We start from the raw sequence: 25,684 nt of genomic DNA on the forward strand, positions 1-25,684 counted from the left end.
CTCCTGCAACCCACCTGAGCCTCTGGCATCATTAGATCACATACTTAATTTGAGAACAAAATTTAAGGAATCTCGTGTGGCGCCTACATACAGAGTTACACCCTCTTTTTTTTGTTTTTCACACGCACCTCTTTGCCCTCCAAAATGGCTCAGTTTCCTACATAGAAGGATGTTGAGGTGCTTCCAACAGTCTTAAATTAAATATTAGCACAACTGCAACATTATGCAACCCTGCACAATTGTAATACGTTAAAGAAGAATATGAAATTACCAGTTAATTGAGAGGATTAAAAATAAAAAAGGGGAACAGGAGTTTCATCAGTTACAGTGCTGTTACAATGTGTGCACACCACCCAAATATACAGAGAACAAATCGTTAGATTATCTTTTATACTGTCTCTCCAACTTTCAGTAATGATGTAGATGGCCAAATAAATAACAACAGTCAAATACATACAAAGGTTTTGGAAAATTGCACTGTAATAATAGACAAACAGGGAAATCAGGTGATTTACATTAACGAGAAAAACTAAATTGAGGGATTGATCAGTTACGCAAAGGAAAGACTATAACCAACGTGTCTGCTGTGCCTCTTTTCCCTCAGGAGGCAAGGAGAACAAGATGCCCATCCTGATCTCGAAGATTTTCAAAGGGCTAGCTGCTGACCAGACAGAGGCCCTGTATGTGGGGGACGCCATCCTCTCTGTGAACGGACATGACCTGCGGGAGGCCACGCACGATGAAGCCGTCCAGGCGCTCAAGAAGACCGGCAAGGAGGTTGTCCTGGAAGGTAGGTCCAAATTCCTTGAAAGATCAGTTCAACAGATCAGTAGTCCACGTTTAATGCAGAGCCATCAATTCAGAAACTAAAAATACCCCTGGCTGCTGGCAGATTAGGGTTAGTGGAAGGATCAGTGTTAGGAGAACAGTTCAGAGTTGAGGTTGGTGTAAGGGATGAGAGATATACAGTGAGGGAAAAAAGTATTTGATCCCCTTCTGATTTTGTACGTTTGCCCACTGACAAAGAAATGATCAGTCTATAATTTTAATGGTAGGTGTATTTTAACACTGAGAGACAGAATAACAACAACAAAATCCAGAAAAACGCATTTCAAAAAAGTTATACATTGATTTCCATGTTAATGAGGGAAATAAGTATTTGACCCCTTCGACTTAATACTTGGTGGCAAAACCCTTGTTGGCAATCACAGAGGTCAGACGTTTCTTGTAGTTGGCCACCAGGTTTGCACACATCTCAGGAGGGATTTTGTCCCACTCCTCTTTGCAGATCCTCTCCAAGTCATTAAGGTTTCGAGGCTGACGTTTGGCAACTCGAACCTTCAGCTCCCTCCACAGATTTTCTATGGGATTATGGTCTGGAGACTGGATAGGCCACTCCAGGACCTTAATGTGCTTCTTCTTGAGCCACTCCTTTGTTGCCTTGGCTGTGTGTTTTGGGTCATTATCATGCTGGAATACCCATCCACAACCCATTTTCAATGCCCTGGCTGAGGGAAGGAGGTTCTCACCCAATATTTGACGGTACATGGCCCCGTCCATCGTCCCTTTGATGTGGTGCAGTTGTCCTGTCCCCTTAGCAGATAAACACCCCCAAAGCATAATGTTTCCACCTCCATGTTTGACGGTGGGGATGGTGTTCTTGGGGTCATTCCTCCTCCTCCAAACACGGCGAGTTGAGTTTGTCAAAGAGCTCGATTTTGGTCTCATTTGACCACAACACTTTCACCCAGTTCTCCTCTGAATCATTCAGATGTTCATTGGAAAACTTCAGACGGGCCTGTACATGTGCTTTCTTGAGCAGGGGGACCTTGTGGGCGCTGCAGGATTTCAGTCCTGCACGGCGTAGTGTGTTACCAATTGTTTTCTTGGTGACTATGGTCCCAGCTGCCTTGAGATCATTATCAAGATCCTCCCATGTAGTTCTGGGCTGATTCCTCACCGTTCTCATGATCATTGAAACTCCACGAGGTGAGATCTTGCATGGAGCCCCAGACCGAGGGAGACTGACAGTTATTTTGTGTTTCTTCCATTTGCGAATAATCGCACCAACTGTTGTCACCTTCTCACCAAGCTGCTTGGCGATGGTCTTGTAGCCCATTCAAGCCTTGTGTAGGTCTACAATCTTGTCCCTGACATCCTTGGACAGCTCTTTGGTCTTGGCCATGGTGGAGAGTTTGGAATCTGATTGATTGATTGCTTCTGTGGACAGGTGTCTTTTATACAGGTAACGAGCTGAGATTAGGAGCACTCCCTTTAAGAGAGTGCTCCTAATCTCAGCTCATTACCTGTATAAAAGACACGTGGGAGCCAGAAATCTTGCTGATTGATAGGGGATCAAATACTTATTTCACTCATTAACATGGAAATCAATTTATAATTTTTTGTTGTTATTCTGTCTCTCACTGTTAAAATACACATACCATTAAAATTATAGACTGATCATTTCTTTGTCAGTGGGCAAACGTACAAAATCAGCAGGGGATCAAATACTTTTTTCCCTCACTGTATGGAGACTTTGAAGAGTTGTGTAAGTTGACGAATCAAGAACTGGCACATTTAACTTATTAACAATGTTTATGAGTTAAAATGCAAAATTCCACTGAATTGCAGTGGGTTTTATGACACTGTTTAGATTCTCCACGTGATTCCCAATAAAAGGATACCTCCCACAACTCTGTAGCACATGGTGTTGTTTACATTTCAGTAGCAAATAAGGAAGGTTGGATTACACATAGCATCATATTTAACCCAAGCTTTGAATGAATAAAATATAAGAGGTCACATCCAGCAGACTAAATCAGAAAGCATTTTGAGCTGTATGTCTAACCCCAAATGCATTTCATATGTGTGAAATTTGATGTCTTTTCATAAAGCGTAAATCAAACAAAATCAATGCTCTGCGTCTCTGTGCTGCTCGGAAAGGGTTTTCCTCCACCTCAGCAGAGATTTATATATCTAAGTCTCCGTGACTGGAAGCAACATCCTGATTGATTTTTCCCCAAGAGAGACTGCGGCCCAGCGCCACAATGCCAACTGGGTTAGTTTTAAGTTTGAGAGAAATGCCTCGATACAGAATATCTATATCTGAAATATGGATATTTCCTTTTCCACCGCACACGGAGATTGAACCACACACTGCCCTGGCAACAGCCTAAAGAAACAGCTGTTCATTGACTGGAGCTCAGGGCCCAGCTGTGCTGTAAGAAACAAACAAACCACCCATAGATTTACTTTACTCTGCAGCGTGGAAGCAAAATAAAAAAATTAATTAAACAAATCTGCTTTTCTTTGTTAGTCAGCAAGACAAAATAATCACTCAGTACATACGCTGAGCTATGGGATGCAAAACAGGTAAGTCATGAAAACTGTAATTATGACTAAGACGATTAAAATGAATTCTGACTGAGTATCGTAGGAATAACTCCTCAATGCTTCTCACCTTCTATGTGGTCCCTGTAAGAATTCTGTCATCTTTGTGTGACACGCAGCACTGACCAACACACACACACAAAGTGTTGGGTCACCTCAGTTCACTTCCTCTCTCTGCGCAAAGAGTCAAACATCGGTGCTTTGCCCAGACCGCCAGTAACGCGATATGTTGCTGCTGTGGCAGAGCTTTGCGCAGCAAGGGATAACATTTTAAGAGATCTTTCATGTTCACAGTGGGGATGGCAGAAACAGTTCAGGGCCTGTTGTTTTGAAGCGTGTGCTGCTGCACAGGAGCCTATGTTATCTTTTGCGTACTTCTAGGGCAGGGGTATCTCCAAAGTGGCTGAAAGATCATATTTTGGCAGCAGTGCATGCAGACAAGCTCTTCCAGTATAGGGTTGCATTGTTTCCTGTTGGTAGGCTCTGCCCATCTCAGATACTGAATAAAGCCACCTCTCAGCAGTGTTTTTAGAACAGTCTTGTGCCCGTGTATCTTCTTGTAACGGCTCAAAGAAAATATATGGTTGAACAAAATAATTTAAATTTTTATCTCCCTTAATTGCCATGCCCTGTTCTCTTATCATAGCACCATAAAAGCCAACATTTTGCAATTATAATGTTTAAAAAATGTTGGTTCCAAAGACTTCTCTATACTATATAGCATCTGCTCTCGTTTTTATTCCATCCGCACTTTCAATTAATTAATTGATTACGAGCTTTGGCCATTATGACCTTATTCGCTGCAGTTGCTGAATCTTGTACTGTATTACTCCTTTATGATATGCTGTGTACAACAGTTTTGATAAACCACCCTAAACTATGTCCAACATCAGTGACCTTAAATAGACATTGGGCAAATAAGAATAGGAATACCAATAAGCCTAAGCATTAGACTTGGCCAGGACACCTATAACATGTAGGTGCCCTCTGATTTCACCATCTGGACGACTCATCTGCATACTAAAACATCATTATTGGCTGTTGCTGAGCTGCTGGGTCCAGTCCACCAGGCCTCCCCTGTTGTACACTGGTCTGGGATGTTTTCTGATGCTCTCCATCCCTAGCATCCTGTGGTAGAATAAATAAATAAGACAAATGATGGAAACTGAAGGGCAATGTTAATAGAGGAGAAATGAAGTGGAGGCGAGGGGAGGTCTCTGTCTGATGCATTTACACACCACTCTGCTGCTCTGTGCCACTCCGCAAGGCAATCTACAAAAGACCAAACACCCACTCTCTGCTTCTGCCGGGAAAGGGGCTGGTATCAAACGGGCAATCTGGTGCTGCTGTAATCGGTGTTACCCAGTGTATTGTCAATTTGGAAATGTTAGGGGACGCGTTGACTGTTCAGTGTCAGCTCTGCCTTGCTCCTATAGGCTGGGGGAATCGGCTTTTCTCTCATACTGACACTGCTGAGTGCTGAAGTTCTTTCATCTCAGTTTAACAGGGAGTCATTCCTCCAACTTGCAGACCAGCCTGATAAACGGCGACAGATTTGCAGCATTGTGTATTTGAGAAGGGAAGCTACGAGCCTGTGAAACTGTGCCATGGCTTGAGCTCTAATTATTTACTGCGTGATTTAATAGACTGCCTGTATCAGAATGGAGGTCGAATTGACAATTCATTACATTAATTATAATCACCAAGCTTGGGAAAGTAATTGAAAAGCCTTTTTCTGTTGTTGTTTTTGTTTCTGGATTAAAATGTTTATTTCTAATTGACAGGAAAACTGATTAGCCAAATTAGTTTTACAATCTCCCTGATTACACACTGTCTAATATTTCTGTGCATAAAGAAGAATGTGATTTTCTCTTGTAAGCTCATAAAGCATACATAAAAGGTATCAAATATAAATGATTATTTATCCTCCAGTTAATACCTGTGCTTTAAGTAAGGAGTGGACCCATACATTACTGGTTGAACTTAGCGAAATAAGGAGAAAACACAATAATATCAATACAGATGCCTAGTTTGACTTTATACTTGCAGAATGGCCATCCAGTGTTCAGGTTGTCCTGGTTGTGTCTGTGCTGTCATGTCTTCAGAAGTGGGCGATTCCCTTTAGCTTTATCCACTTGGGATGGGTGTGTGATTTTGTATCCACCCCAGTGAAATCATTTCTGGGAGTTGGGAAAATAATTTTCTCCGGGTTGGCTGGTTGCATTATAAGAACCATATGCAAGCTACAGATAAGCATGTAAAACACGCAGCTCTTTTTAAAGTCAAAGAAAGCCTCGCTTTTTGCTGAAACTGCAAGAAATGGTTTGCAGAATTGTGAGCCAGGTGGAGTTTAGCTGCGGTGCTTTTTGGAAGTCTAGTGGAAAGAGCATTGCAATAATATAACCTTGATGTAGCTCCTTAGCATGGTTGTGCATATGTATTGGGGTATTTCCGCGTCCTGTCAACTGGGGGTGATAAATTATCAAACAAATTAACTCTTTATAGTTTACTCTTAAGATCTAGAACATAACAGGGCAATAATGGGCTACTCCAAAGTGCTATACAAATGGAGGGGGGGGGGGAAGAATGAAATGAAATAATTCAGAAAGAGACACAGTCTGGATGTTGGGCAAACCCTTAGCTCACTGGCTTAGCCTCTGTCTGGCTGTGGTTTTGCACTGGTCCAGTGTTGGATTTCACTTTGGTTATCTACTGCTGGGCTCCGTTCGTCCTCTGCTTTGTAAATGAGATCGGCCTATCTTTAGGTCCTCTCTAATATAGACTGCAAAAAATACATTTACTGTCGTAACAAGAGATGCTCTCTTTTGCTGAGGACAACATGCTAAACCCTCACTGTGCTACCGGCGCTGGCCTTAATTAGAGAACGCTGAATGGGAAAGTCATTTTCTGCTCATTGGTACCATATGTTTCTCAGAGAGAGGGAATTAGCATCGTTGTAGGAGATGCGAAAAAAACACTGGGGAGGGAAAATGAAATAGAAACCATACTTTCTAGTTTTCTATCTAAAAGGAACAGGACTAAATTCCTTGCAACAGATTTCATTTTTTGAACAATTGATCTAGTGCTACAGATTGTGACAAGTTTTGAGTGTGTGTGTTTGTTTGTTACACGATCAAGGATTAAGAGTTAAAAGAATTAGTAATCATGGACAGGTTTCACTACCAAGCCATCAAGGGGAGAACAGGATTCTCAGGTTTGGGGTTCCACTATGAGTTATGTAGAAATCCTGGAAACCCTGAAAAAACAAAACACATTCCAAGAGAGATGTCTGTGACCACACGATTTCAGTTATAGTTCTGTTCTGTGAATATTTGGTTATGATTTCAGCAGTTGAGAAAAATTGAGACTAAAAAAGGGTGAGTTCTTCAAACTAATCACAGTGTGGCGATCACAGTGTGTTTCTCCTCTGTGTGACAGATTAGGCAGGTGTCTATAGGGCCTCAACAACTGGCACTGCAGTGACAATCAGCTGGAAACACAATTGGCATTAGTGTGACAAAGAGATGTCTTCTCTTGTGATGGTTGGTGGGACCTTTTGACAGATAACAATACAAGGTTGTATTGTTTGTCTTGGCACATGGTTTGTTTCTCCTTCCTTACACTTTGATTTGTCATAGTACAAGTCTCTAGTTTGTGTGATTCCTTTCTGCAGGTGTGACCCAATCTTCTTCAGTTTAACACAATGCCATTAGTCACTACAACTCACTGATGACTGAAGTGACAATGCACAAAACAAGGCACTGAGTTAACCACAAAGCATGTGAACTGAGAGCTGCCGGGGTGCGGCACTAGGAGAGATTGGTGTTTTCAAGTATAACCTCCAAAACGATGTCAATTAGCGAAAACAAACATAAACAGAAAGATTTCTAATTCCTCAGTTTTGTCACCCTAATGGCAATTTCTCCTTGTTGTATACTCTCTATTATATAGTAAAATAAACACTGCCTTCTGCAATTCAGTTACAGAATGCAACAAAAGGCTTTTTTGAGGAAAGAGTCTCATTTTATTTTAATGAGATTTGCCTCCCTGAATCTCCATAAGCAGTTGGCAGTCTGTGAAACCCAATAATTGGTGCTCTCCTTAAGCTCCATTAGGTTAAACGTGTGCCCATTAATAGTTGTTATTTTAAAAACGTAGATTTTCAACAGAAGAAACAAGCAAAGGGAGAATAAAATTAAAGACGCTGACACATCTGGATTCTTTGCAGCTGACACACTAACTCGCCCCAAATCTGAGCTTTCATCCATCAAACTGGATTGACTGCATTCTGAAGCGTGGGATGGCGACTGGGTGACAGTGAATACCGTACGTCGTGGGTGTGTGATTATCCATGGGACATTAACTTCCAAATTGTAAGAGCTCAGCCTTACTGAATGTGAGCTGTGGATAATTGGAAGGGGCCAGAACATTCATGTCATGCTGAAACTCTGTGGGATTTATTGGTCACACTCATGCCAAGGGGTTTAAATCCAGGGTAAAATGTTAAAGCCCTGCTGCTGCCAAGCTATTAAATGGTCAATTACAATTCTGATTTTTGACGTCCTGTTAAGGTGAAGGAACTCTGCAGCTGAGGGAAACTTGTTCAGCTGTATGCTTAAAAATGTTTGCCCTCTGCGTCAGAGAAGTCCACACCTCCATGCTCAACCCCATCCCACCACTCTTTCAAATGTAACTAGAATTGTATGGTTTTATATGTGGCTGTTATATAATATATAGGCCTATATGTTTGGTTTCACTCATGCATGCAGTCTTTTAGAGAATGGCAGTGTACACATATTTTATCTACAAATATAAGTGTAGCATCTAAGCTTCACAGAAGAGACAGACAATTGTGATCTGTTGTTTCAAGTGCAGCTCTTGTCAGAGCAAGTCACCGTCACAGGTAACAAGACTAAAATTTGCAGCATGTCACTGGAAATGACAGGGGAAATCGAACACACTTTTTGGTGGTGGAAGTGGGATTGACAGGGAAACTCAAGCAGATTTAAACCTGTTTTGTTTGTATGCCCCAAAGGCAACGTTCAAAGGAGCAACAAAGGAGCCATGTTGTGATTGTGCTTTCACAACACTTCCTATACAAACTTCAGCTAATGTCCGGCATCAGGCAAAATCTATCAATGTGAAGGTCTCACACATTAGAACAAGCAGCCTTGATAGAGATAATATCTATGCACCGTTGGAAATGCAGAAGTGTTTAAAGGAAACTGGAAAGCAGCTTGTGTACTTGTTTCAGGAAAGTGGTTTCCGTTGTATATTTTTTAAATTTGAGTATTATTAATAGGGAAACGCAAACTAATAAGCTCAGTATGAAGTGGGCCATTGTGAGTCACTAAAATCTAAAATTAGCCTTTGAGCTGCTGAACCAGTGGAGCTCAAAACAAGTCGCACACAAAAGCACGGAAAAACTCAGAGCTGGGCTTTTCAGCATTCCCTTGACAGGGCAATGACAAAAGGCAGTATGTGCTCTAAACTCGGAAACAGCCTGGGCCCCTGCTCCAGTAGGCCTGTGAAAAGACACTCTGTGTGTGTGTGTGTGTCTGAATTACAATGATGCTAATGCAACCGGCAAAAGGGTACGTGCTGCGGCAGATAATTTGCTAAAACTGGAATAACCTTGAGCCACGATCTGCTTTACACAACCTCCCTCTTCCCAGCGTTGCCCCCCCCTCCCCCCTGCCCTCCACCCATCCAGACCCCATTGAGCCAAACGTCCGTCACTGAAGCAACAGGTGACGGCAAGAAACTATTTCACACCACAGCCACCCCAATGGCTTTGAGGCTGACAGGGACAAGGAAGAGCGAGTCAGCGAGAGGAGAGGGCGCAGGACGGCAGGATGGCCCTGAGAACAGCGCCCTGCAAACCAGCGCTGCTTTCCCAGGACTCTGGAACCGGAGCTCCCCAGAGCCAGTGACGCATTTGAGAGGCTGCCAAGATGTACAGCAGGCCCGTCCCCCTGCTTGTTAAGCAAAGCAATACGACCCATTTGTGCAGTTTTCTTTCTTTCCTTTTTTTTTGCTTTCCCTCTCCACTCTTGCCAGTGAAGTTTTGCTGTTTGATACACTCCTGCTTGACTGTCTGTGTCTGGTACATACTTTACAGCACCCCCACCACTTCACCCAGCACATTTATTCAGGCAGCAAGAAATAACCACAATAGTTTCATGCTGTTTTGGTATTAGAGCTGTAATTCCAGGGTTGTACGTTTCGAAAAAGGATTAGTTCCACATACAGGTCAAAGGTCTTGATATTTCACAGTCAGATAGGAACCCTGCGTTTCAGCCTGCACGTCTGCTTTAAATTATACTGTGCAGCACAGAAAAACACATGTTCTTATATAGCAGACATATCATTCTACTGCAGATTCAGTTGTAAGTGGAATGTCAGTTGAATGTTAATTCTTGGTGATTAACCAAATTGGCTTGATATAGAATCTGTAGCTTTTGAAAAAAAATCCATTTAGGTATTTAAGTGAACAGTTTCATAATATATATATTTTTTCACTCCTACTTCAATTGCCCGTGGTGAAATGGTTTAAAAATACATGTTCCTAATACAGCTATATATTTGGCAGGGCTTACAACCTTTCTTTATAGTTCTCCATTTATGGTATGTTTTGTAAAACGCTTAAACCGAGAACATGGCTCTCAACAGCCGTGGTCCTAATTCCGAAGACGTGACATTGATAGGAAATGAGGATGGTTGCTAAAGGCCTTAAATTACGTCATTATCCAGGCCTGCTAAGAATTGGCAGATATTCCACTGTCATTGTTCGTGACTGTGCTGTTAATTAACGTTTAATTGAATAATCTTCGTTTGCTTTTGTGTGATACCCAAACGTTACACACATATGGTTTTAATTACATAATAAAGGGCTTTCTAAACGCAGTATTTCCCAGCCTTTTAATGGACGCTGGTCCTTCTCATTTTGACAAGACATTTGTGGACTATTCTGGTTCCTTTCATGGTGAGGACTAACTCATGAATGTCAGCAGAGAAATGTGACCAGCACCCGCCAAAACTCGAGATGCTTTGTCTGGATTACAGCTTTAGTGACTACTGATGAGAAATCTCTAGTTTGGCTGTAGAGCTCACTTTGGCTTCCTATGCTTATGAATTCAAGTTGTTTGTTTGCTTTTTTTTCCTATTCATAGATGTGTATATATGTATATATATATACGGTGTTTGAATTGGTTACAAACATATTAATCAGAGATGGTGGTTGGAAGGGGCGGGGAGGTGTGTTCCCATCCTTGTGTTTTAAGTATATTTATGTGAATATGTAAAATAATTGTGGTTGCTATTACACTGTGCCCTCCACAAAAATTGCTGAAGAACCCAAACTCAAACTCCTATAAATGTTCAACCGGCTTTGGCAGACAAAGCTGGACTGTGTGTCAAAATTTATAGAATAATTTATATGGAGCTTGTTGGTAAATGCTTCTGAATTAGTTTTTGAACTGGTAATTAACGGATTAAATGAGGATTTCTTTGCCGCTTGAGAAGAGGCGAAAAAAACAAATCTGCCTTGGCAACTGAATAGAGCAAAAACCTTGCTCTTCCCTTAGAGGAATTCCCACAGGAAATGAAATCAAAACAGTTATTTCGAGCTGCAGATATACTGTTGTATGATTAGCGGTTCTTTAACAGCAATGATAAAAAATATTCTTCAAAGCAAACAAACAATCAAAAGCAAAGACATACAAAAACAAATACAGACACAGATGAAACAGCGATTTGCAGAAATGTTCGGTTAAACTTTAAAAGCTACTGATCTGAATTAAAATAACACATATTCCGCATAGCATGAATATATATTACTCTGTAGTTTAATTTCCAGTTGTACAGATGCACAGATTTCCAATTATATATATATATATATATATATATATATATATATATATATATATATATATGTACACTCACCTAAAGGATTATTAGGAACACCTGTTCAATTTCTCATTAATGCAATTATCTAACCAACCAATCACATGGCAGTTGCTTCAATGCATTTAGGGGTGTGGTCCTGGTCAAGACAATCTCCTGAACTCCAAACTGAATGTCTGAATGGGAAAGAAAGGTGATTTAAGCAATTTTGAGCGTGGCATGGTTGTTGGTGCCAGACGGGCCGGTCTGAGTATTTCACAATCTGCTCAGTTACTGGGATTTTCACGCACAACCATTTCTAGGGTTTACAAAGAATGTTGTGAAAAGGGAAAAACATCCAGTATGCGGCAGTCCTGTGGGCGAAAATGCCTTGTTGATGCTAGAGGTCAGAGGAGAATGGGCCGACTGATTCAAGCTGATAGAAGAGCAACTTTGACTGAAATAACCACTCGTTACAACCGAGGTATGCAGCAAAGCATTTGTGAAGCCACAACACGTACAACCTTGAGGCGGATGGGCTACAACAGCAGAAGACCCCACCGGGTACCACTCATCTCCACTACAAATAGGAAAAAGAGGCTACAATTTGCACAAGCTCACCAAAATTGGACAGTTGAAGACTGGAAAAATGTTGCCTGGTCTGATGAGTCTCGATTTCTGTTGAGACATTCAGATGGTAGAGTCAGAATTTGGAGTAAACAGAATGAGAACATGGATCCATCATGCCTTGTTACCACTGTGCAGGCTGGTGGTGGTGGTGTAATGGTGTGGGGTATGTTTTCTTGGCACACTTTAGGCCCCTTAGTGCCAATTGGGCATCGTTTAAATGCCACGGCCTACCTGAGCATTGTTTCTGACCATGTCCATCCCTTTATGACCACCATGTACCCATCCTCTGATGGCTACTTCCAGCAGGATAATGCACCATGTCACAAAGGTCGAATCATTTCAAATTGGTTTCTTGAACATGACAATGAGTTCACTGTACTAAACTGGCCCCCACAGTCACCAGATCTCAACCCAATAGAGCATCTTTGGGATGTGGTGGAACGGGAGCTTCGTGCCCTGGATGTGCATCCCACAAATCTCCATCAACTGCAAGATGCTATCCTATCAATATGGGCCAACATTTCTAAAGAATGCTTTCAGCACCTTGTTGAATCAATGCCACGTAGAATTAAGGCAGTTCTGAAGGCGAAAGGGGGTCAAACACAGTATTAGTATGGTGTTCCTAATAATCCTTTAGGTGAGTGTATATATATACAGTGAGGGAAAAAAGTATTTGATCCCCTGCTGATTTTGTACGTTTGCCCACTGACAAAGAAATGATCAGTCTATAATTTTAATGGTAGGTGTATTTTAACAATGAGAGACAGAATAACAACAAAAAAATCCAGAAAAACGCATTTCAAAAAAGTTATACATTGATTTCCATGTTAATGAGGGAAATAAGTATTTGACCCCTTCGACTTAGTACTTGGTGGCAAAACCCTTGTTGGCAATCACAGAGGTCAGACGTTTCTTGTAGTTGGCCACCAGGTTTGCACACATCTCAGGAGGGATTTTGTCCCACTCCTCTTTGCAGATCCTCTCCAAGTCATTAAGGTTTCGAGGCTGACGTTTGGCAACTCGAACCTTCAGCTCCCTCCACAGATTTTCTATGGGATTAAGGTCTGGAGACTGGCTAGGCCACTCCAGGACCTTAATGTGCTTCTTCTTGAGCCACTCCTTTGTTGCCTTGGCTGTGTGTTTTGGGTCATTGTCATGCTGGAATACCCATCCACGACCCATTTTCAATGCCCTGGCTGAGGGAAGGAGGTTCTCACCCAAGATTTGGCGGTACATGGCCCCGTCCATCGTCCCTTTGATGCGGTGCAGTTGTCCTGTCCCCTTAGCAGAAAAACACCCCCAAAGCATAATGTTTCCACCTCCATGTTTGACGGTGGGGATGGTGTTCTTGGGGTCATAGGCAGCATTCCTCCTCCTCCAAACACGGCGAGTTGAGTTTGTCAAAGAGCTCGATTTTGGTCTCATCTGACCACAACACTTTCACCCAGTTCTCCTCTGAATCATTCAGATGTTCATTGGCAAACTTCAGACGGGCCTGTACATGTGCTTTCTTGAGCAGGGGGACCTTGCGGGCGCTGCAGGATTTCAGTCCTGCACGGCGTAGTGTGTTACCAATTGTTTTCTTGGTGACTATGGTCCCAGCTGCCTTGAGATCATTAACAAGATCCTCCCATGTAGTTCTGGGCTGATTCCTCACCGTTCTCATGATCATTGAAACTCCACGAGGTGAGATCTTGCATGGAGCCCCAGATCGAGGGAGACTGACAGTTATCTTGTGTTTCTTCCATTTGCGAATAATCGCACCAACTGTTGTCACCTTCTCACCAAGCTGCTTGGCGATGGTCTTGTAGCCCATTCAAGCCTTGTGTAGGTCTACAATCTTGTCCCTGACATCCTTGGACAGCTCTTTGGTCTTGGCCATGGTGGAGAGTTTGGAATCTGATTGATTGATTGCTTCTGTGGACAGGTGTCTTTTATACAGGTAACGAGCTGAGATTAGGAGCACTCCCTTTAAGAGAGTGCTCCTAATCTCAGCTCGTTACCTGTATAAAAGACACCTGGGAGCCAGAAATCTTGCTGATTGATAAGGGATCAAATACTTATTTCCCTCATTAACATGGAAATCAATTTATAACTTTTTTGAAATGCGTTTTTCTGGATTTTTTTGTTGTTATTCTGTCTCTCACTGTTAAAATACACCTACCATTAAAATTATAGACTGATCATTTCTTTGTCAGTGGGCAAACGTACAAAATCAGCAGGGGATCAAATACTTTTTTCCCTCACTATATATATATATATATATATATATATATATATATATATATATATATATATATATATATGTATTTTTTTTTTCTGACTTTCTGACGAGTCTTTGGCATAATATGAGGAGCTGTCATTGTAAAGCAAACAAGCTTGGCGCCTCCAAGTTTCCCAAAGAAGCATTGAAATTGTAGTTTAGTTTTTACATTTAGTGTTGAGGAACTAATAGAATAATAAACACACAGCTCTTTTACAATGATCCTCGCAAGCTTGTTTACACAGCACCCAATTAAGAGCAGTTAGCACATTCTTTTTGACTCACTTTGGATTAGAAGACAAAACATAAGCCTTAATGAAGCCTCGATCCCATGACCTCTTGGCCTAAAACCATGACAGTTTGCTTTTAGTGTCAAATTCAGTCACCAACCTGAACACACAGAAATCCATAGTATCTCCCCGTGAGACCAACTGGTGTCTTTCTTTTCAATAGACAGTCAAAGTAGTATTTCATTTATATCAGAATCTTACTATATTACCAGATATTTCCATTTCCATGATACAGAACCTCTGAACTGAAGGTTGATCATGACAGAAAGCTAAAGAGGATGTATGGGGCATTATTTCCTTAAATCTTAACACACACACACATTGAATGGAAATGTACCCATTTGCCTGAACTAAGAGAAAAGTATTTGATCAATGCATACTATTAATGCTCATTTATAGCTGTGAAACCTGGTTACTAAAGGAGCATGAAAGGATGAATGCTAAATAACAAGAAAATATAGAAAAATAAATTAATTCATCCGAGCACAAACAACTACATGTGACATCATTGAAAGAGTGAAAATGTTAAAATGGCAATGGGCTGGACATTGAAGAATAGATCAAAGATGGACAAAGGAAGCTATTGGATCCTAAGAGATTAAAAAAATACATCGAAGATGACCACATTAAAGATGGAAAGATGAAATAATACATTTTGCAGGCATGACGTGGAAAAGGGAAGCTAAATATTGATGCAAGTGGAAACATCCTGGGGAGGCCAGCAGTGGATCAAGTTTCTCTCTCTCTCTCTGTACACACTGTAAATTCAGGGTTAAAATGGGGTGGGGTGCAACTGAGTGAGAAGCATCTAGACTGTAAAAAAAATACTGCTCATTACAAAATTCAATACAACGGCTCCTAATATGAATGTCAACTCTAGTGAACACTACTGCCACGTCAGGATCAGCAGAAAGGATTTTTCAACAGTGGCCTTGACTGATGTCAGACAAGGTCAAACCATCAGTACAAATGCAAGATGACATCTTGAAAGCGATTGCATTGAGCTTCTGAGCTGGCACAGGAAATGAGCAACCAAAGCAAAAGCATACAACTTAGTTGAATCAAAAGTTGAGATTGAAGCTACTTGCTCTTTCAACCGTCTTCAGGTACATAAAGACATTCAAAGGGTTTATTCTTCTTAGTTTGTTAGCTACCAGTAGCAATGAAAAAATAAAAAAGGTTTTCATGTCCATGAGAAAACACATTCCGTCTGTAGGTGCAACACAACTTAAAGAGCCCATCTTTGAAAATGTCTCTAAAGATCTTCAAGTCCCTCTGTGATATTAGTTGAGTTTCATATGAAGAGAAATTTTAATTAACGCTCGTGACACCATGTGCAAAGCAAGCTAGTTGAAAATGAGATGGTGTATCTTGGTGACAGAACCACACTGAACATTAAAGTTTGATTCTCGTCTTCCGCTGTCGCTCATTGCTGGCTGTCGTCCATATTCCTTAATGAAGAGAACTTTAATATGACAGCCCTGTTCATCACTTCCTGGGAGTCAGGTAGCCCATAGCAATTCTCTTAGAGTATTGATGAGACTCCTGTCTGTCTGACATCATTCAGCTTCTGCACGTGACACAGTGTTTTTACTAATGAAAGTTCTGCATGCAAATCAAGGTCTTACATCGCCACAAAATGCAGGTCGGAGCACTACAGTTTTTGTTCTGTTATTTCTGAGGGGATTTTTGCAACTGGAGTTAGAGGACATTCCAAAGCTAATTAAGCCTTCAGAAGGACCAGCATGCTTCAAAAGTCACAGTGTAACAAGTCAAACAAATCCCGCCAGCTCCCACGGCAACAAGGAAGCGAGGGCTCAGTAATGGGTGGTTGTTTTCTTAAACCTCAAAAACACGCAGTTGTATTTGCGAAATGAAGCTGCCAAGTTAATGATTGGCGCCCTTTTGAAGGCCAGTTGTCTGTTCAAAAATAGGCTGTACAAGCAAAGGATGAGAGAAATAAGCAACTTTGACAGTAGCAGGTACAGAGAGAACACAAAACGGAAATATGGAATTAACCCTGAATGCATGGGAGAGATGGAAAAGTATATGTGAATCGCACTGATATTAGCACACACACACACACACAACACAATTTTCTGTTTTTATGAATGGAGTTTATTTATTTATTCTGAGGCAATAGAGTTTGTTCACAGTCCTGTTAACACGATGTTCAAGTAAATTTTGGAGCACAGGTTTAATGAAGGGACAGGCACTGTTAGTGTACATCAGGAAGGCTGTGCCTCAGTGTCTCCCGGCGTGCTTCTAACGCAGCTGAAAAGAGTATTGTGCAGAATGACTTGAGAAAACAATATACAGAGTTGCTTTCACTGCATCACAGATAAGCCAACGTAATTACAGGGCAGCCCAGCTAATTTTAGCCCTGTATTGAAGCTGGCACAGTGCAGTCTTCATGGTAACATTTGGATTTTATTAAATACAATCTGCTTTTGGTTGACTCTGGCTCATCAGCATGTATTTTCCATTTTGCCACTTGGTTCTGTTTCAAAATGTGTAAACTCAACAATGCACACTCAAAATTTCTAACCCCCCTTTTAAAGTAATGTGAAGTTTTCTTTTTATTCCCATATTTTATATTTCTTTTATCTGGCACTTTTTTTTCCTTTCCATCACTTGAGAAATACATAAATTGTCCAGAACTTCATATAAGACAGATTCAAATTTTGACATCTCTTGTCCTATCTCACTACTCCTAAAGGTCTTCTATAATGGGATTGCTAAATTAAATTAAATTAAATACCTGTACATATTCAGATTATACTTACATTGTTCTTCTTTGAAAACAGAACAGCTGTACCAATCTAGAGAAATAATAAACTTATCCACAACGCCATCTGTTTTTTTTTTTTTTTTTTGCGTCACAGCCTGAACCAAGCAACCAGAACAAAACAAACAGTTTCTGGACGAATGTATGTATCTTCCACAGTACAACAACATTTCATGAATAGTGCAGTAGATGGCAGCACAAGTGACATGCATCTGAACACTGGAAATGTATCAAGTAAGCTTATCAAGGAGCAATAATACTGGAGGCAAGAAAACACAGATTTGCAATGAAGGAACAAACTAGTTGGATGGAACTTACATGACTGTGATATGCAAATAGAAAACTGCTGTCAACAATGTGTATACATGTAACACAGAATCCTGTATGGCTGTTTATGTACCATCATTAAGGATGGTATTACCAGGGGTCTATGGCAAGCCAAATTATTATTTAGAGATATCTCTAAATCATTTAAAGATATCTGCAAATATTTCAAGATATCTCTAAATCATTTAAAGATATCTGCAAATATTTCAAGATATCTTCAAATAATTCCAGATATCTTCAAATATTTTAAGATATCTCTAAATCATTTAAAGATATCTGCAAATCTATTAGAGATATCTGCAAATAATTTAAAGATATCTCATTTAAAAGTACATTTAGAGATATCTCTAAATGATTTGAAGATATCTCTAAATGATTTGCAGATATCTCTAAATCATTTATAGATATATTTAAATGATTTAGAGATATCTTTAAATATTTGAAGATATATTTAAATGCATTTAGAGATATCTCTAAATGATAATTTGGCTTGCCATAGGGGTCTGTATAGTTGGCCAATGGATAAATATCCATATTCACTATGTTCAAAATGATGCAATGTCACTTGTACAAACAACTATCACTGAAACATATATTGCTTATTTAATAGAATTCAGAAAAGATTCACTCCTTTTCTTATACTAGAACTGACAGAGCGGAGTTATCAAAACCCAAGCCATATTGGCACAGTAATGAGATAATTTACAAAATCTGCTTTAGAAATGTTTGGTCTTCCTATTCAGGAGTCACTGAAGAGTTTTTGCTTTTCCAGCCTCCTTCTTTACCAAATCCTCGGCTTGTTTTTATTTTCCTTGATTTAGTACAAAAGTGCTTAAAGTTGGCTTCACCTTAACCTTTGGCTGTATATCTCTTCAGTTTTCTTAAAAAAAAAAAACAGAAAATATTGGGTAAAAGAAATATAGATTTGTCAATAAATAAATCAACATGGGAAATTTGAATGGGGGGTTGATTTATTAACTGTTACATGAAATATTAGTTAGGGAGTAGGTTTTGAAAAGTCTGAACCTGTAAGTTAAACAAACTAACAAAAATAAAGGATGTAGATGTTGTGTGTGCTCCAGGCTGTCAGCAATTAGCCAGAAAAGGTGAGTGGGCAAGTGAGGCTATGCATGAGACGGAGGAGGAGGCGGCCGAGGAGAGATCTGAGTTTAATTAATCGACTTCAGAAATAAATCGCAGCCTTTGCCGAATATTCTGCTCTACAAACTCTCAATAGGGAATCAGAGAAAAGAGCAACTGTCCGAGAAAATGAGAGTTGAGCTATTTGTGGCTGTGAGGAAGGCCCCCGGCCTGGGCAGGAGAGTCACTTCACACCTCTGCGCCTCTGCGGTGAAACTCGACCTGCTCCTGATAACTGTCCTCTTTCCTATTTATAGCCAGCTCCAGCCCTCTCCCAGCCTGCTGGGCTGCTGCTGTTCACAGGGAGAGCAAGCAGGAACACACACCAGGAAAAAAAGTCTCCGTCTGGGCTCTGTTTACTGCAGCCTCCTTCGAGAAACATTATGTTCCCCTCTTGACTAATGAGTACGCAATGGAAGGAAATATGCTAAATTGAGGCTCTGATTGTGGTTGTTGGCAAGGAGAGAAAGCTGATTTCCAATTCTCTTAGAGGTCAAAATAGAACTGACCTTCACAAAGGAGACGGAAAGACATATCTGAATCCAGAATGCGAGATCTCTTGCCGGATTCACTGTGTAGGTAACGCAAACACACAATGTAAGGAATCTTGGCTTTGGTCATTGAGTTTCAGGTCTTTGGTCCATTAAACACCTAATGCTGTACTTTACAATCTACACTGCTTTAAAGTGCAAACACAATGCTCCCATATCCTAGATTTCAATATAAATTAAGGCATGTAATTGTTTTATAAACAATACAAAATGACATACACTTCAAAATAAATGCAAAGGTTTCATATTTGGTGTCCACTCTATCTGTATCAAGTTAAGTTTTGAATACGCAGGCTTTATTCAAAATCAATATTCTAATACGGTGCAATTTGTCAGCATACCGATCCTAGTTATTAGAGATACTTTAAACATTTACAAACAGAAGAGAGTTCTAACCTTCAGAGTACATGCTGGCCAAACATTTAACCATTTAGACATGAAGAATTTACAGAAGCTGCAGGACACTTGGGTTTGAAAGTGCCGGCTTGTCCTTTATGCTAGCGTACAACTGTGCGGTTCACATTTGCTAAATGTCAGCACTGAGCTCATGCTTGTTACAAATATGTTTCAAGCCAATATCTATGCAGTGCAGTTTGATCCTTTACATGACTGTGGAAAAGCACTAAGACTGATCTATTGCCATTATAAATTGGCCATATAACCTCAGACAAGGCTTCATTAAGACACGATGACACCACAGAAACCCAAACATGACTTTTTTGCTCTTTTCTTTTTCTTACCTAGTGAAGTATATCAAGGAGATGTCTGCCTACTTCAAGAATGCCTCTCCTGGAGCTTCCATCCCCTGGGATTCCCCACCCTCTTCGCCCCAGAAACAGGGGATCTCCAATTCCCCCTCCCACTCTGCGGCAGAGCTAAAGGAAGGCAAGACAATCCCTCTGAAAGTGTGTCAAATATCGAGGAAGCAGTGCCCGCCTGACACAGAAAACAGGTAGATACCTGGGTAGGAAAGGCCGTGCTGCAGATCAATTTATGTAGGTTTGAGGGAGCCAGGATGATACTCTGAATATACCTTAACATTTTTATGATAAATCAGATGTGCAGTCAAAATAATTATGATTATATAATATCTATTATAAAGCACACACATGGCTGACCTTTCATATACTGCATAAAGTTCTTTCCCTTTTTCGTTTGCACAGGTACTTAGAAGTCATTTCGCACGATAGAAGGTCTTCCTTGTTTTTGCGGGCAAAGGATCCTGCCATGGCCCAGTCTTGGTACAATGCCATCCAATCCAATGCCAACGCCCTCATCCCCAGAGTGAAGGAGGACTTAAAGAGGATGCAGGGGGGATCTGGCTGCAAAGACGTAAAGCACATCGGCTGGCTAACAGAACAGGTATAGTGGGAAATTGACAGCTAGATCTGACCGGCCCTTGTCATTATATATTCTGGGACCCCAACTCATACTGAACTGTAATCACACAGCACTGCAACATATGTGAGTTATTCTCATATTTATATGTGGTAATTACATGACATCCCTTTTGTCACATTGTTTAAATGATATCATCTTGTGCTTTTGAAAAGGAACATGAGGGTCATTTCAGTTCTTGATACAGATGATTCAAAGTATTTGTAGTAAAACCTACCATAGCCTGAAAATAATAAAACAATAGCAGTCTAAAATCTTACATAAAATACCTTCTCTCTGCCTGGCTTTTCGGGTTCTAACACAGCGAAGCTTGGAAAGAAGGCTTTGTGAAATGTTCTATAAATCAATTGAAGAGGAGATATTATTTTATCCCAAATTGACTCCAGATGTCCTAAAGTTAGACATGAGCTACTACCAAAATAGGAAATAAATGGTGAAATACTTTGGCATTTGATGATTCAGTTTTGTAATTTGTAAATCTGTATATAAAAGCAAATCGTGGGTCAAGAGACTCAGATCATAACCTAGTTTGATCATAACCTAACCACTTGGACATGTTTCACTTGTTTGATTTTTAAACTCTGTCTCATCCCAAGAAACGGGCCTAAAAGTTTTCACATATTTCACAAACTCCTAATTGATTCTGGTTTCCTTTGCTCCAGTCTTCTCAGGGCTCAGAGAAGCCAGTCCTCGTCATTGTGACTGAGAAGGATCTCATCTTCTTCCATACCTTACCGGAGAGCAGGGAGGCCTTCAACAGTCCTCACCACAGCCACCCTCTCATTACCACCAGGTGAGCTCTGAGACTGAATAGGTAACCACTAGAATTGTCTCAAAAGGCCATGCAGGGGACATTTTAGGTTGCTATTTCCCCCAGAATCCCATCCACTGATATCGTTATGAATAAAATATATTGAAACATATATGTTTGTATATATGTTTTGTGTTGAAAGCATCAACATTTATTTGCTACTGACTTCATTGAACTAGTGTTTGACATAATTGGCACTAAATCAGCACTGTTTTCAAGTCTTCAATCACTGAGATACAAACACATATCTTAAGTTTTTCTTTTTTTTAGACAGTACTCTTTCCTACTCCTAAGTTCCTGGCATAGTGAAGAAGCTCTTAAGATACTTGTGAAGAGCTTTTGTCTCTACTGCAGGAGGAGGATGTTCCTCCTAATGGAGAGTCACCTAGCTCTCGCTCTCTGTTTGTCCCCAGGTTGGTCCACTCAGGACCAGGCAAGAGCTCCCCCATCATGGACTCGGAGCTGACCTTCGCCCTGCGCAGTGGAACCCGGCAGGGCGTGGAGACGCATGTGTTTCGTGTTGACTCGGCCAAAGAGCTCTCCGCCTGGACACGGCTGCTGGTGGACGGCTGTCACAGTGCTGCAGAGCTCATCCAAGAGGTCACCACGGGTACGGCCCCTCGCCCCACTCCGTCCCGGCCTGCTGCTTTTAAAAACGCAGTGTGGCATTTTTGGTCAATTCAGGACTCGCCTCAATGCGTTGAGGTGGAAACACAATGAAACAAAACACTCCTGCTTTACCTTCACTGGTCTTCTGCTTAGCGAGTCTTCATTCTTCACAGTAGTTTTTGGGAATACTTCACAGAACATATCCCTAACAGTTTGTAGATAACAGAAAGCATTACTTTATACTCTGCCAAATACCAGTGTTCTTCAGTGTTGTGTTCTCAGCCAAAAAAAAAGGGGTCAAGTTGTCCTCTGCTTAAAACTTTAATAGTGTTGATTGTAGTGCTCCCCTCAATCTTATTTAAGTACGTTCAACAGGCACAGTGCTTATGCATTAGCATGAAAGTGGATTTCTCTCCAGCCTGTCTGTATCTACTAGACATGGGTCTCTTATGGGATGTAATATATTCAGTTTTCCAAATGGCTCCCTGGGCCATTTTATCCACACTGCCTCTGGGCACTCATTCATGTATTCATCCACCTCCTCGTTTTCTGCTGCATATGGGAAGTTTTCGCATGCATCTGCATATTTTTCACAGAAAATCGACATCACAGACACTTCTTCCCACAGCCTTCTTTCTTGATCACATTTACATTTTATAGGATTAGGTGCTACTAGAGATGAGATTTGTTTAAATTTTCAAACAAGAAACCTTTTTGGTTTAAGCAGAAGAGGAAGTATGTCCTTGCTGAGTAGGACCTATATCAGTGATACTCTATAACGATTCTGTGACGGTTTTCATTGTGTTCATAGTCCTGTTTTTCATTCCTTGTGAACTCCTGATGACTTATTGACTTCACATTAGTTCACACCATGCAGCCAGACATCTGAATTGTTCATAGTTGGCCTGCACATCAGACAGTTTTCAATAAAATGAACCAAACCGACACTAGATTAGTTATGTATTTTGGAGGATTATATACTGTTCTAAATTAAAGTGGGCCTACTTACTGTATTAATAAAGGGTTAATTAAAGTAAAAAATGGACATAACAGCAATTAATCTCTCTAAATGCAGTTATGCTGACATCTAGTGTTGAATTTTGTGAGGTGTTATTGTGCTCCATTTTCAAAGCAAATCATACAACAACAGATGCATCGCATTTCAGCCCTGCTCAATTTGCTATTATATACAGTTAAACTATGTAGTTTAACAGTCTCTGAAAACAAAAGTATCACACGAAGCTTCTTCTCATGAATTTAATGTGTCTTTTGCTTTAAACAAATAATAATAATATAATGCAAACTTTATAGTATTGCGAACATAAAAATGTTTTCACAGGGATATGAAGTATTCTTGACGCCAACATTTGAAAAGCTCTTTCTGTGTTTCTATAGCGTGTAACTGGAATGGGAAGGAGTGCACTCTGGCTGTTCACATAGACAAGGGCTTCACCCTGTTCTCAGAGGAGCCAGGCCTCAGCAAAACCGTCCTGCTGCAGCAGCCCTTCGAGAAACTGCGCATGTCCTCGGATGATGGTGTTCGCATGATGTTCCTGGACTTCGGAGTACCAGAGGCAGAGATTGTGAGTTTGTGATGCTCTTTGTGAATGGTTAATTAGTTCTTCCAGAAAACTGCAATTCTGTGATTGCAGAATTTGCCGCAGAATTCAGGATTCTCTTCCTCATGCAGAATTCTGCAGAATAAGCCACTTTTTGAATGATATACAGGGAAAAATGTTAAAAAATGAAAAAGTGGTACCATATATAAACACTAGTTGTCAGTAACGTTACATCAAGTAAGTAGTGCCTATTTTGTAACTTGTAACTGCCTTTTGATCAATTTTCTGTGAAAACGGTGGCTTCTGAAGACAGAGAAAAGGTAGATAACGTGCCCTGTGTACACATACACACACACAACTAACTAACGTTTACATGTTAACAAATGGTAACCGATTGCTTCCTAGCCAAACTAGCTAAATCATTATCAGTGTGTTATGCGTTAGGTGATGCTATGTATTTTGGATTCCAAGCTTCGCTGTGTTAGACAGTATAATGAAAATTATATTAAAGTTACGCTGGCATTGACAAACATTATGTTCACAATACATGTATCAGAGAAAGATTCAAACTGTAGCTTATGGTTTTTATTTGTTTTATTATGCAATCACAATAGTCTAGTGTATTTTATAATAGACATTTCATTTGATTAAAAAAATAAGCTTTTTTTGATAGACAATTATATTTAGATGTTCATTTACAGTACTGCCATCTAAAATAAATGTATGTTTATGCATTTATAGTTCATGTAAATGTATTCATTTTAAAATCAGATTATTATTTTATTCTATTTGATTTTAATTTTGATATGTCCTGACAAATATGTTAGCATTGTCATTCAAATTGGCAATCACAGTGTAATGCTCATGTAACATGTAATGCATGTTAATTGGAAATCGCATAAAAGTTTAAGCAGCCATCAGTCTCAGTTTATGCCTTCTAATTGTTCGATTCATTACATGAAACGCATGTTTTCTGATCATAATCATTGCGGCAGAATTCCACAGAAAACGCCTTTTTAATTTAAGAAAAATGTCTGCAGATTTCTGGGGGGAGTAGTTAATTTAAACTTAACGCATTGTTGTGTTGGATAGTATACAGCAGGGGTGCTCAACCCTAGTCCTGGAGAGCCCCTATCCAGCAGGTTTTAGAGGTCATCCTTGTATCACCAATTTATAAACACCTGGAAGTATTTCATTCTGATAAATGAAGCAGGTGGTGTGGTAAATTCAGTGCTTTAGAAACCATTGGAGCAATTATCTGAATACCTGCAGCCTCCTGAGAGAATAATTCCCTTGGTTGGCTTTCTTAATTGATTAATAACTCACATGTGTTCCCAGTATTAAGACATTGGTGATTTAGGGTGACCTATAAGAGTAAGTGGATTGGGGCTCTCCAGTACCAGGATTGAGCACCCCTGGTATACATTTGTGACGTCAAGGACCAAAGGAAAGGATCCAAGTGCAGCCTTAGAGTTGAAGCAGATAATCCGATAAGGGCAAATGAGAGAGAGTAAACGGGGACAGTCCAAGGTCAAACGATCAAGCGAACAGGCTAGTGGGGAGATCCAAAAGGGGTAAACGAGAGAGGGAAGCAAGAGGTCAAAATACACAGTAAGGCAATCAAGAAACAAGGCTCAGAATTGATCCGGGAGAGAATGCAATACTTCAGAATTAAGCTAGGAAACAGAGGGGTTTAAATACTGTGTAGCAGAGAGGGTTTGAACTAGGTGAATGAATGATTAGCCAATGATAGGAGAGGAGGACAAAACAGGTGCACCTGGAAGGAAAGAATGTGGATATACTGGTTTGACTGGACAAAGAAAAGGAGAACCACTAGACTAGTATTCGGGAGAAGGAGACCTCTGGTGGTGAACTAAGGTGGAAACCGGGGGGACCGAGAAAACAGTAACAAAGTTATGTTCTATGAATTGTCACAATGTATTTAAAGATCCTATTAACTAATTATTATTATTATTATTATTAGTAGTAGTAGTAGTAGTAGTAGAAGACATTTTATTTAGACATGAGACTTTTATGAAGACAT

The 25,684-nt window shown here is 40.3% G+C and overlaps 1 protein-coding gene across 1 annotated transcript in view; it reads left to right on the forward strand.

The window, feature by feature from the left end:
- snta1 (syntrophin, alpha 1) overlaps positions 1–25,684 on the forward strand; it is a 33,989-nt gene that overhangs the window by 5,486 nt on the left and 2,819 nt on the right. The window contains exons 2-7 of the mRNA XM_066702781.1: positions 605–790; positions 20,008–20,215; positions 20,427–20,625; positions 21,324–21,454; positions 21,886–22,082; positions 23,477–23,664. Coding sequence (XP_066558878.1) covers positions 605–790; positions 20,008–20,215; positions 20,427–20,625; positions 21,324–21,454; positions 21,886–22,082; positions 23,477–23,664 — 1,109 coding nt within the window. The remainder of the gene's footprint in view (positions 1–604; positions 791–20,007; positions 20,216–20,426; positions 20,626–21,323; positions 21,455–21,885; positions 22,083–23,476; positions 23,665–25,684) is intronic.

Source organism: Amia ocellicauda, chromosome 4, assembly GCF_036373705.1.
Source record: "Amia ocellicauda isolate fAmiCal2 chromosome 4, fAmiCal2.hap1, whole genome shotgun sequence".
Taxonomy (NCBI): domain Eukaryota; kingdom Metazoa; phylum Chordata; class Actinopteri; order Amiiformes; family Amiidae; genus Amia; species Amia ocellicauda.